The sequence below is a fragment of the Erythrolamprus reginae genome, chromosome 3 (assembly GCF_031021105.1).
Source record: "Erythrolamprus reginae isolate rEryReg1 chromosome 3, rEryReg1.hap1, whole genome shotgun sequence".
In the NCBI taxonomy this organism is placed as follows: domain Eukaryota; kingdom Metazoa; phylum Chordata; class Lepidosauria; order Squamata; family Dipsadidae; genus Erythrolamprus; species Erythrolamprus reginae.
Genome location: NC_091952.1, coordinates 100,393,079 through 100,406,828, shown reverse-complemented (window position 1 = coordinate 100,406,828; position 13,750 = coordinate 100,393,079). Strand labels below are relative to the sequence as shown.

The following is a 13,750-nucleotide window of genomic DNA, read 5'->3' as shown; positions in this document are numbered from 1 at the left end:
CCCCCTAGGCTTATAGAATTTATACATGGTATGCTTGTATGTATGATTGGTTCTTTTGGGTTTTTTTAGATTATTTTAATATTAGATTTGTTTACATTGTCTTTCATATTGTTGTTAGCTGCCCCGAGTCTTCGGAGAGGGGCGGCATACAAATCAAATAAATAGATAGATAGATAGATAGATAGATAGATAGATAGATAGATAGATAGAACTTGAGAAGTAGTGCAATTCTGGATGCATATCCATTAGTGTCTATTTCAACATTTAAATTTAGTCCAGGTCAATTTCAGAAGCATCAATCAGCTTTACACAGCATTTAATGGCTGGCTTCTCTAGTAGTAGGTATATAATTGCCACTTCTTAATGGAGCAATTTTGTTTTCAGTAATACGTAAGTTTCAAATCTTTATAAATGTTCAGATCGTTTATGATCCTTTTGGAAATATATTTTTTAAAAATGGAAAGCTTAGTCTGAAGCACTGAGAAGAACGGATTGCTAACTGGATTAGTATTTCAATCTCTATCAATGTTATTATAAATAAGTTTTTTTGATAAAAAGTCCAGGTTATGGTATAGAGCATGAATGGCCACATAACTCTTAAATAATTAAAAAACCCTCTGTAGAGCAATCCGAAACATTAGTATTAATATGTAAACATCCATACTGTGCATTCATATTGTCCTCTAATACTTATTACATCCAATAAAGCTGGTTTTTGGAATATTTTTAAAAGAACAGATTCAGTTTTATATGCAGAGAAAAAGCAGGCCTGTATCAGGACATTTTTTGCTAATAGAAGGGATGAACAATGTGTAGGTCAATATAAAATATTTAGAAACCCATTATAGGTAAGTCAAATATGTTTAATAAAACACATACAGATTCATATAAACGTCTGTTCTGAAATAAACCCATTAAGTCTTGAATAATCCCATGAGATGCAAATTCATTCACAGATTAATTCATTCACAGATTAATGAAAGACCTTCCATTTGTTAAAATTTAATGAGATTATAAATGCCAAATGCCTAAATGCAGCTCAAAATCCTAGATCTATTATGACTGCTCAGAAGTGATGCTTATCCACCTAAAGTTGTTTTGCATTTCAGAAATGTAAAACTATAAACTTACTAAGTGTTACAATAATTTTATTATTATTAATTTTATTATTAAAGAATCTTTTATTAAAACATAAATAACCTGTTTAGGTTAATTGGCTTACCTTTGGTCATTTGGGTAGGCAGGTTAGGGGCGGAAAACTGGGTAGTGGTTAGCAACTGCATGTTCTCCGTTGGGCATCTTTGGGGATGATTGACAGGTTATCTCCAAAGGCTCATGGTGGAAACGACCTGAGCAATTGGGAGGAACCTGTCTTTGGGTCCCGCCCATTTCTTTCCCCTTGTATGGGATAGACGGCGGGACCTCCCACATGCAGGTGCATGGCAGTGAGTCAGGTGAGGGCGTGGCCCTCACCTGGATCAGCATGGAGCTACGCCCATAAGTTGCCCCGGAAGTTTTTCTGACGTCATTTTCCACCCCGGAAGTAATTGTTTGACCCTGCGGGTCCTTGTTTAGAATTATAGTTAATTTATGCTAATTTATTTAAATAAATTATGCAAATTTAATTAATAAAAATGACCCATTTTAAATCCAGCTCTTGTGTCCGTGTCATTACTCCGCCTCTGCTGCAAAACAGCAGCTGGGGTAAAAACAGACTTATAACAAATAAGCAAATTTTGACTGAAAAGACCATCTCCTTCCCTTTTTCCTAACTGCAGCACAGTATTTTGTTTTTCTTGAAAGCCCACCATTCCCATCTGTGTTCTGCTGAATGCTATTATCAAAAACATCCAATTAGATTTGTGTTTACCTGATTTTCATATACTGTATTTTCTCTCTCCTTTTACTGCATAGCCTGCCTATAAAACTCTTCATTTGCTGTTGCTCATTTTAAACATTGCACATCTCTTGGTCCTATATTTATTGCCCATCTTTTCTCCTCCCCTTTTTTTCCTGCTTTGTAGTCGTTCTTATTTTCCAGCAGGAAATAAAACTTCCTGATATTGTCTCTTTGTAGTTATTTTATATTTGCTGTCTTTATTATGCTCCCCCTTCTCTCTATTAATACCAGTGGTTGTTGGGTTTTTGTGTGCTTGTATCTTCATGTTCCTTACTGCTAAAATCCCTTGCTTCCTGAGATCAAAATGTCATCAAATTCTGGTGTATAAATTCCACTAGAATAAATTTTTGTTCTCCCTGGTTGCTACCCATTACAAGAATTCTCTATTTTTCCCCCTTCTCTCTTGTTTGTGTCTTTTACCTTTTAAAAAAAATTGTAAGGATTTTTAGAATTACAAAAAAAACAACAACCCCTGTCTAAAATAAGGTAAAACACACTATTTGAAGACAATAATAATGTACTCAGTTATTATTATTACGTTATTTCTAGAAATAAACTTAGATTTATATCACTTTGGCAGTTGTTGAAATCTCAGTCAAGTCATATCCATCAAATCCAACTTTATTACCGTCACAGAAATCTCATTTACCTTCAGTTGCTATGTCAAACATAAACACACATGATCTCTGTGCATCTTTAGTGAAAATGTCCCACCCGCCCACATCTGTATAGTCTGGAGGACAGAAGGAAAAGGGGGGACATGATCGAAACATTTAAATATGTTAAAGGGTTAAATAAGGTCCAGGAGGGAAGTGTTTTTAATAGGAAAGTGAACACAAGAACAAGGGGACACAACCTGAAGTTAGCAGGGGGAAAGATCAAAAGCAACATAAGAAAATATTATTTAACTGATCCTTGGAACAAACTTCCAGCAGACGTGGTTGGTAAATCCACAGTAACTGAATTTAAGCATGCCTGGGGTAAACATATATCCATTGTAAGATAAAATACAGGAAATAGTATAAGGGCAGACTAGATGGACCATGAGGTCTTTTTCTGCCGTCAGTCTTCTATGTTTCTATATTTGCCCATCATCTTTTGTAATAACATATATACATTCTGCATTTGTACCAAAGCACTAGGCTTATAAATCACTGTGTTACTGGTTCCAACCCTAACTACAGACTGTAGAACCTGTGAAACTCTGTCACACACATTCTTGATATAACTGACCCTCTCCAAAAAGGCTTTTTAATTGTCTGTGTTGTCTTGTCTGAGTTTTAAGAAAAAAGGGAGTTTTTTTTTTCTTTTTGAGGGAAATTTAACTGAAGTCACATAGACAGCATCTAATCCAGGCCTAATAAAGGAATTTTACGAAGTAGCATATTCTAAACAGATTCCATGTTAACCAAATTATATGTCTCTCGGGAATATCTGTCTCCTTTGTGTAATTATGCACAAGGACCAGTGAGTTTAATTAAAGTTATTTCCAAATTAGTGCACATAGTCTCAGACTGAGATCATCAAAGAACTATATGAGGAGACGCTCCTTAGTTGATGGCTACAACAGAGGAGCCTTTTCACACAGTGATATAAAAGTGTGAAACACAGAGGCATCAAAAGTGAGGAGGATCATAATATATTACTAAACATGTATCTATTAGTGTAAATAAAACCACTTACTGAGAAACAGCTCTTAAAGGCACTCATTTCACTTCGGCGGTTAACTGGGATTACTTTTCTTGAGCCAGAATAATATGCTTGGATTTATAGAGTTGATATATACAGTAATACTTTGTTCAGGATCGTATCTATGATAACGTAACCTAAGAATGCCATCCTATAGGTGTCAAAATCTTGCTTTGTCTTTTTTATTGCAGAGGACATTTTCCCTTTGATTGTTCTCTCACTGTCTTTCTGTCAGCTCCACTCTCTTCATCAAGCAGTTTTCTTCTAAGGAGACCTTCCCTAGCAGTTTTCTTCTAAGGAGACCTTCTGGTGAGGTGGCCAGAGCTGGCAAGCTCCATCAATCAGTGCCACTGCTTTTTCTCTCCCTTTAAGTAACGTCAGCCTCCTCGCTTGGTTCCCTGGCCAATCCTTCCTTTCTTCTTGCCTTAAGAGCCTCATTCCACCTGAGAAATGGCATCTGCCATGGAGTGTAAGAATAAGCTTCTTAGAAGGTAACCTTGCCCAGAACAATGAGGTCAGCCATTGAGGTTCCACTGTTGCTAAGAGACCTACCTGTCATTCAGAGTTAGAGAATATTATTTTGGGCTGCTTGTGTTTGGGACCCCCCCCCCCCCCGCTGTTTATTTGATTTCAGACTTAATTTCTCCATAAATATTTGAGCATTACAGAGGAATTATTTAAAAGTGCACTGCTTCTGCAGTTACATTCTATTGTCAGATTTAGGAACATTTATTTGTTTATTTATTTATTTGATTTTTTTTAATGCTGCCCTTCTCCTTAGACTCAGGGCAGCTTACAACATGTTAGCAATAGCACTTTTTAACAGAGCCAGCATATTGCCCCCACAATCTGGGTCCTCATTTTACCCACCTTGGAAGGATGGAAGGCTGAGTCAATCTTGAGCCAATGATCAGATTTGAACTGCTGACCTACATATCTAGCAGTCAGCTTTAGTGGCCTGCAGTACTGCACTCTACCCACTGTGCCACCTCGGCTATAATATATATTATAAAAATGACTGAATAAATTACAGGGAATTTAAATAATAGCAAGGATACCCAGTAACCTGGGGTGGGGTGGGGGGAACTTGGGTCTATCATAGGACACACTTCCAATGTTTCCAAAGCATCAGATTTAATTTTATTAATTTTATTATTTTTTATAAATAATACAAGGCAGTAAACACACCTAATATTCTTCCTTCTATTTTCGCCATAAGAACAAACTAGTAAGTTGAGAGAAAATGATTAGTTCAAAGTCATCCAATCAGCTTTCATGCCTGAGATGGGACAAGAAGTCTCTTGGATTCTAGCCTGAGCCCTTAATTACTAGACAAATGACCAGTTATAGTTCATCCTTAGGGTGAATTAGCTTCTTAGAAATCTGCCTAAATTAGTTTCTTCCATGACCAATACTTCTAGAGGAATTTATGTATCTGTATGAGTGTCTCCTAGCCTTTTCTTCTTGATTAAAGAAGCTGATTTCCCATTACAAAGCCGGACTTCCTAACCCATGATTTGCAGACATGATTTTGCTTGTCAGAACCTGGCTGGGAAAGTGGCAAATGGCAATCCAATCAGAGGTGGGTTCCTGCTGGTTTGGACCGGTTCTGTAGAACTGTTAGTAACTTGGCAGCCTAGGTCACTGAAACAGGCAGTGATCCAGGCCAGCCATGCCCCTGTGCCATTTCTCTTGATGCCACCCTAGGCACAGCCATCTTGGTTTTTGCTTCTGTGTATTTTTTATATTGTTGTGCATGTGCAGAGGATCATTTCCGAAAAGGAGCATGCGCGCGCGAGCAAAGTTAGCACACACACGTAAAACATACACTTCCATCACGATGCGAACTGGTGGGGAAGGTGTTCTGTCTGGGTTCCCCCAGACGTCAACACCAACTAAAAAGAGTATCCAGACACGCTGGTAAAAAACAAAGTCATTTTATATCTTTGAAAACAAACACAGATAACAAAAACTGTTCTTACAAACTGGAATGCTATGAAGCTTCACAGAAAAGTCACGACGGCCAGACAATACAACAGGCTTCTTGCTGGCACACACACCACTGTAGATAATAAAACCCACGCCTCTCCCAAGTTTTCAGCCTTCGAGGCCACAAGCCAGAATCAGAGACGCCAAGGATCGAAGCAAGGTCACAGGACTCCCAAAAGATAACTCTCCACAATACAGGAAGGGCGGGCCTGCCTTTTCTACCTTTCTGAGGAGAACCACACCCAAACCCAGCTGTTGCCTATTAGAGATGGAAATACCTGGCTAATTGTCCCCTTCTTTGTGCTGCCCTTCTCTGCCTCATATCAATGATGGCTTGTGTGTTCTCATCTAAGGACTCCAGGCTACTCGCTGGGGAGAGCTCCCCCCCGAGGTCTCAGGCTGTTCTCCCTCCTCCTCGTTCTGACATTCCTCTTCCCCGTCTGCCTGGTCCTCCTCCTCCTATTCCTCGTCCTCCCCCTCTGAGCATGGAGCCGGCAGAGTTCCAGCCGTTCCCTGAGGAGCCTCAGACTGAATCACAACAGAAGGTAAGTAGAACCCATCCCTGAATCAAATGACCCCAAGTTGCTGCAGCCCTTGTACAATACATGCTGCTCATCAAGTGTCCAGATTTCAATCATGTGATTGTGGGAATGCTGCAAAGGTCATAAGTGCGATGACTAGTCATAAGTAAACTTTCTCCAGTGCATTGTAGCTTTGAGTGATCGCTAAATGAATGGTTGTAAATCAAGGGCTATCTGTGATGAATCTTTTAGATTTGTCTATTGGTAGGAATAACCTCAATGCTAACGAGAACTAGAATTTCGTTTTATTTGTGGAATGTATTTCCCAACCAATCTTAAAACACTCTTTCATTGCATTTTAAAATTGCAAATAACCCCCATCCCGAAGTTCATTCTAAGCTGTCCAGTTTGTTCCCAAATCACAGCTGGTAAACAGGTTCCTTCCCCTTTACTGGGAAAATGCTTCTCTTTTCATGTTTCCATTGACACTTCTTAAGCTCCAATCTGAAAGGAGTGAACATACTACTATATATAGCTTTGTGTTTTATGAAAGTGCTCGATTGATAGTCTGCAAACTGGTGTTCTTTGTTAAACTACAAAGCAAGAAAAACAATGCACAGCTGCAGTACAAGCTGCCTTCTGCCACCCCCGATCCTGTGCCTCAGTCAGTCAGCCTGAGTAAGGCAAATTTGCCCACAGGAAGTTCAAGCCTTATCAGGACAACATAGAGACAGCCCCTGTTGCTTTGCGATGCACATTCAGTAAAACAAAGTTTCCAAAGAGGAACCATCCCTACCAGAGAACTCTGTGATAATATTTGTATACTTGCTGATACTTGTTTTGTTTTTAAAGTAACTTTCAGTTCTTATTTTACAATACAAACTATGGGAAATCACATGAGTTATTTAAAAAAAAGCAAAGCAGGAGATAGGAAGAAGTTACTTTAGTTACCTTGGCCAGAAAAGTTATTTCCTTGCAAGGACAAATTGAACATTGTAAGACAATACAGTTATCTTTTCTTCCATTGTTTAGAAGACACTGATTTTCAAAACAATCCTGGCAGAAAGTAAAACACGAGACAGAAGTCTTACCCTAAATATAAAATGATTTCAGCTTCATGGTAACTTTAAAAAAAGGATGCTGAAATCATTATGAGAATGAAAAGTTCTCTCTCTCTCTCTCTCTCTCTCTCTCTCTCTCTCTCTCTCTCATTCTCTCTCTCTCACACACACACACACAAAGACTCAGTGAAGGGCTACCAAAATCTATACTACCACACTGTGGGTGTGGCTTATGCAGGATGCCCTGCATCTTTCAATGCAAATAGGATGCTCTGGGGAGCTTTATTTTCACTACCCCACTGCGTACCCCCCCTCTCCGGGCAGCAGCCCACCCCTGGAGACACTCCTCCATTACCACAATTCCTTGGAAAATGACAATGAATAAAACGTGATGACGTCCAATTATTTTATTTTATTAGTGTTAAGCGTGAAAAAAACTTGTTTTATCACACTGATGGCTTTGCTGGACTTCTCTTTTAAGAACTCATGGTATCTTCTAATTGAAATCAGGCAATCAATGGTACATTCCAGCCTTTCCTAGCTTAATGCCTTCCAGATGTGTTGGAATGATATATGCCCATGAATTAAGGACTTCTTCTAGGGTTGATTTCTATCTAGATTTGCCTAATGGATGGAGCTATCAGCATCATAACATGGAATAAGGCACGGGTGTCAAACTCATGATGCCATGTTGTCACATGATGTATCGGGACTTTCCCCTTTTTTTCTAAATTGGGGGTGGGGATGGCCAGCACATGATGCATCTTGCCTACAGGCCACTAATTTCACACCCCTGGAATAAGGTAAATATAAGATTTATGAGAAGGAGAGTGATTTGCAAAGTAAAAGCGCCATTTACTCTTTTACTGTTGTACTATGATAGTTTAGTTTAGTTTAATTTTATTGGATTTATATGCCGCCCCTCTCCGAAAACTCAGGGCGGCTAACAGCAATCATAGACAGTATACAGTAATAATCCAATACTAAAAGCAGATTAAAACCCCTTAATATACAAAACCAAATACACATACAAACATACCATGCATACCATTGTAACGGCCTAGGGGGAGAAGAGAACTTAATTCCCCCATGTCTGGCGGCAGAGGTGGGTTTTAAGTAGCTTACGAAAGACAAGGAGGGTGGGGGCAATTCTAATAACATAGCCATGAACCAGAAGGTTGTGGTACAATCTGGATACAGTGCAAAGAATAAGTGAAAATAATCAATTTACTTCTAATTATTTCTGGGGGGGAATTGGCACAATGAATCAAGAAATTTAGAGGACCTCTGGCTAACTCACTATTTAATCAATGATACTTTAAAATTTTACATTTATTGATACCAGAAATTTGGATTATGTTTGCAAATCTGTCTACAACAATCTATTGAATTCATTGGCATGAAATTTCAGACATTTTTAAAAAATAAGGTCATAGAATAGAGACAAATGGCTAAAAATGGCATGAGATAAATTATTACATATAAAAGACTGAGACACATAAATTGACTCAGCATTAAAGCTGCATTCTAAAAGCATACCTATTTTCTATCTTCTTACTACTCAAAGAACAACAATCCTATGGTTTCTTTGAGGAATAAATGCTAAGAAACTTGAGACATTAAATTCCCACAGTGAATTCATACTGGGAACAGAATAAGGCATAGACTTTGATTATGAAACTGGAATAGTAAATGACAGAACTTTACTGTTAAAATGAATGTTCAGGCCTAAACCCTAATCTACTAACATTGCAGCTCAGCATAATCTCTTGAAACACACCATTGTTTTAAACAACACTTATATTAATGTATTAAATTGTTGAAATGTACTTGAATATTAGTAACTCAGATTGGTAGCTGGGCTGTTGGTTTGAGCTCCGAACTTGGCAATTTTACTGCAAATGTTTCATCACGATTCGAGGAGATATTGTGAGTGCACTTTGAATTGTGCTCCTCTGTTTGAGCACTGGGTCTTTAAATACTTTTATGTGATGCAAATTGGTGAACGTAGTTTGCTCCAAAGTATTCAAACAAACAACATTCACCAATCTGCAGCACATAAAAAGGTACATAAAGGCCAGTGCTTGGACAGATAGGCTCAATTCAAAGCGCACTAACAATGTCTCCTCAAATGGTGATGAAACCTTTGCAACCAAATTTATTTATTTATTTATTAGATTTGTATGCCGCCCCTCTCCGTAGACTCGGGGCGGCTCACAACACAATAAAATAGTTCATGGCAAATCTAATAATTTACAATTTAAAATATTTTAAAAACCCCATTATTAAGCAGACATACATACATACAAACATACCATACATAAATTATATAGGCCTGGGGGACAAAGGTGGGTTTTGAGGAGTTTACGAAAGTCAAGGAGGGTAGGGGCAGTTCTAATCTCTGGGGGGAGCTGGTTCCAGAGAGTCAGGGCTGCCACAGAGAAGGCTCTTCCCCTGGGGCCCGCCAACCGACATTGTTTAGTTGACGGGACCCGGAGAAGGCCCACTCTGTGGGACCAAATCGGTCGCTGGGATTCGTGCAAATTGCCAAACTCGGAGTTCAAACCAACAGCTCTAATTTATTAAGCATATATCCTTTCTTTATAACTTCTTACCTATCAAGGAGCAATTCCAGAACTTCCTTGGTAGATGCAAATCCTCGGTATGTTGATAGAAATATGCTGATGTAGGTGAAGTCATTGTCTCCAAATGCTGTCAATAGATTCTCCACAAGCTTCTCTAGAGTACCTGCCTTTATTGTCCTGATCTTACAGGTTTCATATTGGCTGACAGTGTGTCCTGGAGGAAGTTGGTCCCCTTCAACCTGTATTAACAGACACATTAAGGGAGGGGGGATTAATAATTTATTATTTTATTTATTATTTATTAATCAGATTTGTATGCCGCCCCTCTCCGCAGACTCAGGGCGGCTCACAGCAATAATAATACAATGTAAACAAATCTAATATTTAAGTTAATTTAAAAAAACCCAATTTAGAAACCAATCATACATACTAGCATACCATGCAAAAATTTTATAAGCCTAGGGGGAGGGAAAGTGTCAATTCCCACATGCCTGACGACAGAGGTGGGTTTCAAGGAGCTTACGAAAGGCTAGGAGGGTGGGGGCAACTCTGATATCTGGGGGGAGTTGGTTCCAAAGGGTCGGGGCCGCCACAGAGAAGGCTCTTCCCCTGGGTCCCGCCAAACGACATTGTTTAGTTGACAGGACCTGGAGAAGGCCAACTCTGTGGGACCTAACTGGTCGCTGGGATAAACTCTTATTAGTAGAAATAACACTGCCACATAAGTAATATCTTTTCAGGGATGATGAAATGGTCTGAAGATTTACAGCTTTACAAAATAGAACTGGTGCTCACCAACACCTGGAGAAGTGAAACCACAGAGCAGCTGGGTTCGTACAGTGAGGCAAACGACAAATGAAAGAAACAGACTAACTGAAACATCTTTTGATCATTATGAAAATTCTGAGCGATCTAACTGGATTCTGCAGATTTTGTGGGTCAGAGGATGTAGAATCACAATTGACCAAGAAAGCGTCAACAGCTTTCAAGGGCTGAATAACCAGTGCTGGGTTGCTACCAGTTCAGACCGGTTCGCGTGAACTGGTGGCAGAAATTTGGCCCTATTTGCCAAACTGGTAGTGATGTCTGGCTTGCCACACCCCCAAACCAGTTCCCTGGTCACTGCTGCTTGAAAGCAGCTGGCACCAAACCCTCTCTGCATGCACAAAGACTTCTGCGCATGTGCAGAGGGACACATGCAACACGGATGTGACACATGCAACACGGACATTTCCAAACTGGTAGGGAAGGTAAGAGAAACTGCTGTATACCCTACTAATCAGCTGTGAGGCTTTGTGACTGAAGCTGAGCTCAAGAGAGCAGATGGGTTTGTAGCAATTACATTAAGTCCCATACCATTTTGCAACATTCCTACCTGAGCTGCTTAATTCCATCCACACATGTTTTACATCTTAGAATGATAAAGAACCTCGCTCAACATAGCAAAGCTTGCTTGATGGAAACCAGGAAAAAACATTTTAATCATGATTTTTCTTTTCTTGAGGAGCTAAATTTCCCCCAAGCTTTCTTTCTTCTTTTTCTGTAAAATAAATCTAGAAGTTTATTATTTTACCATGATTCTAGGCATCCCAGGTTTCACTCCCCAAATCCGAGATAATCCAAATAAACCCATGGTTGCAATGTTACATTCTTCACTTGTTTGTATTTCAGGGATCAGACATTATACTGCATTTTCTAGTTTCATCCCTTGTTAAATTATTAGCAGGCTTTTTTTTTTCCTCCAGTGGTTCAGCATAGTAAGATTTCATTTCAAAAAATTAGATGGATAACGAATCTGCGTTGCAATGAATTACGAAAGGAAAGAAGTATGGAGAACCCTAATCCGTTAACCAAGATTGGTGTACAATATTTCATCAAATAAAAGCAATTAATCAAACTCAACCCTGATAAGACGGAGTGGCTGTGGGTTTTGCCTCCCAAGGACAATTCCATCTGTCCGTCCATCACCCTGGGGGAGGAATTATTGACCCCCTCAGAGAGGGTCCGCAACTTGGGTGTCCTCCTCGATCCACAGCTCACATTAGAGAAACATCTTTCAGCTGTGGTGAGGGGGGTATTTGCCCAGGTTCGCCTGGTGCACCAGTTGCAGCCCTATTTGGACCGGGAGTCGTTGCTCACAGTCACTCATGCCCTCATCACCTCGAGGCTCGACTACTGTAATGCTCTCTACATGGGACTACCTTTGAAGAATGTTCGGAAACTTCAGATCGTGCAGAATGCAGCTGCGAGAGCAATCATGGGATTTTCCAAATATGCCCATGTTACTCCAACACTCCGCAGTCTGCACTGGTTGCCGATCAGTTTCCGGTCACAATTCAAAGTGTTGGTTATTACCTATAAAGCCCTTCATGGCACCGGACCAGGATACCTGCGAGACCGCCTTCTGCCGTATGAATCCCAGCGACCGGTCAGGTCCCACAGAGTTGGCCTTCTCCGGGTCCCGTTGACTAAACAATGTCATCTGGCGGGACCCAGGGGAAGAGTCTTCTCTGTGGCGGCTCCGACCCTCTGGAATCAGCTCCCTCCAGAGATTAGAACTGCCCCTACCCTCCTTGCCTTTCGTAAACTCCTCAAAACCCACCTCTGTCATCAAGCGTGGCGGAACTGAGACATCTCCCCATGCCTATGTAGTTTTAGTGCATGATATGACTGTATGTATGTTTTTTATATTGGGGTTCCTTGTTTTTAGATTTTTTAAATGTACAATTGCTATTTTAGATTTTAAATTATTAGATTTGTCAATACATATTGTTCTTTATCACTGTTGTGAGCCACCCCGAGTCTGCGGAGAGGGGCGGCATACAAATCTAATAAATAATAATAATAATACAGTATTCTATAGTCATAACTAATTTGAATATGAGCGAAGGAATTATATATTATTTTTCTATAGGAATCAAAGATAATTTAGAAAATTAGGCAAGAAAGACTTTCTGAAACTTCTCATTCCAAGTAAATAAAATGCTTGTAGATAAATAGATCAGTCATGCTAAGTCTGCAGAAGACAGTCTTTCACGTTTAAGCACCTAGTAAAATGAGCTCACAACTTCCAGCTCACTGGAAGCTAGTAACACAGTAACAAAATAGCAGAGTTGGAAAGATCCTTGGAGATGTTGTTTGTGCATTTTGTTAGTTTTTACGAATGGGAATTGGGTTTCAGAGGTTAAGGTGGGAGAAAATTTAGGTTGCAGTGACCATCTATGTTTGTGGTTTGATGTAAAAACTGATTGTGAGCAATACTATACTGCAACCAAAGTATTGGATTTCAGAAAAACAAATTTTAATGCAATGGGGGAATATTTAAATAATTAATTAAAGGGGGGGGGATAAAATGGCAGGAGCGAGCACCCAGTGGACTGTATTAAAAAGGGCCATCTTAAAAGCCACTGGACTATATGTAAGACAAATAACTAAAGGTAAAAGGAAGAAGAAACCGCTATGGTTTAGCAATGATGTAAGGGCTATAGTCAATGAAAAAAAGGCTGCCTATAGGAGGCATAAAGAGTCTGGAAGTATAGCTGATAGAGAGGTGTATAAAATGAGACAGAAGGAGGCGAAACAGATAATATATGCTGCTAAAGCCTCAAAAGAGGAAGAAATTGCCAAATCTGTAAAGAAGGGGATAAAACCTTCTTCAGATATATTAGTGATAGGAAGAAGAAAAATTGCGGCATCACGAAGCTTAGTACCATGCATTAATGGGAATAAGGAGATCGCTGACCATTTCAATAGCTACTTCTGTTCAGTTTTCTCAAAAGACACCTTACAAAATAATACTATAGAGGGATATAGCATTGCTTCCAGCTGTACGGATTCAGCTCCAGTGATCTTAGAAGCCGATGTCTTAGAAGAACTTGAACGATTAAAGATAAATAAGGCAATGGGTCCAGATGGCATCCACCCCAGAGTTCTTAAAGGACTCAGATCTGTCATTGCTACCCCCCTGATTGATTTGTTTAACCAATCCCTGTTAACAGATGTTCC

General features: G+C 39.5%; 1 protein-coding gene across 2 annotated transcripts in view; it reads right to left on the bottom strand.

Moving 5' to 3' along the window:
• Nucleotides 1-13,750, bottom strand: part of RGL1 (ral guanine nucleotide dissociation stimulator like 1) — a 117,905-nt gene that overhangs the window by 51,300 nt on the left and 52,855 nt on the right. For both annotated transcript variants that reach the window (XM_070746303.1, XM_070746302.1), the window contains exon 3: nucleotides 9,776-9,984. In XM_070746303.1, coding sequence (XP_070602404.1) covers nucleotides 9,776-9,984 — 209 coding nt within the window. The remainder of the gene's footprint in view (nucleotides 1-9,775; nucleotides 9,985-13,750) is intronic.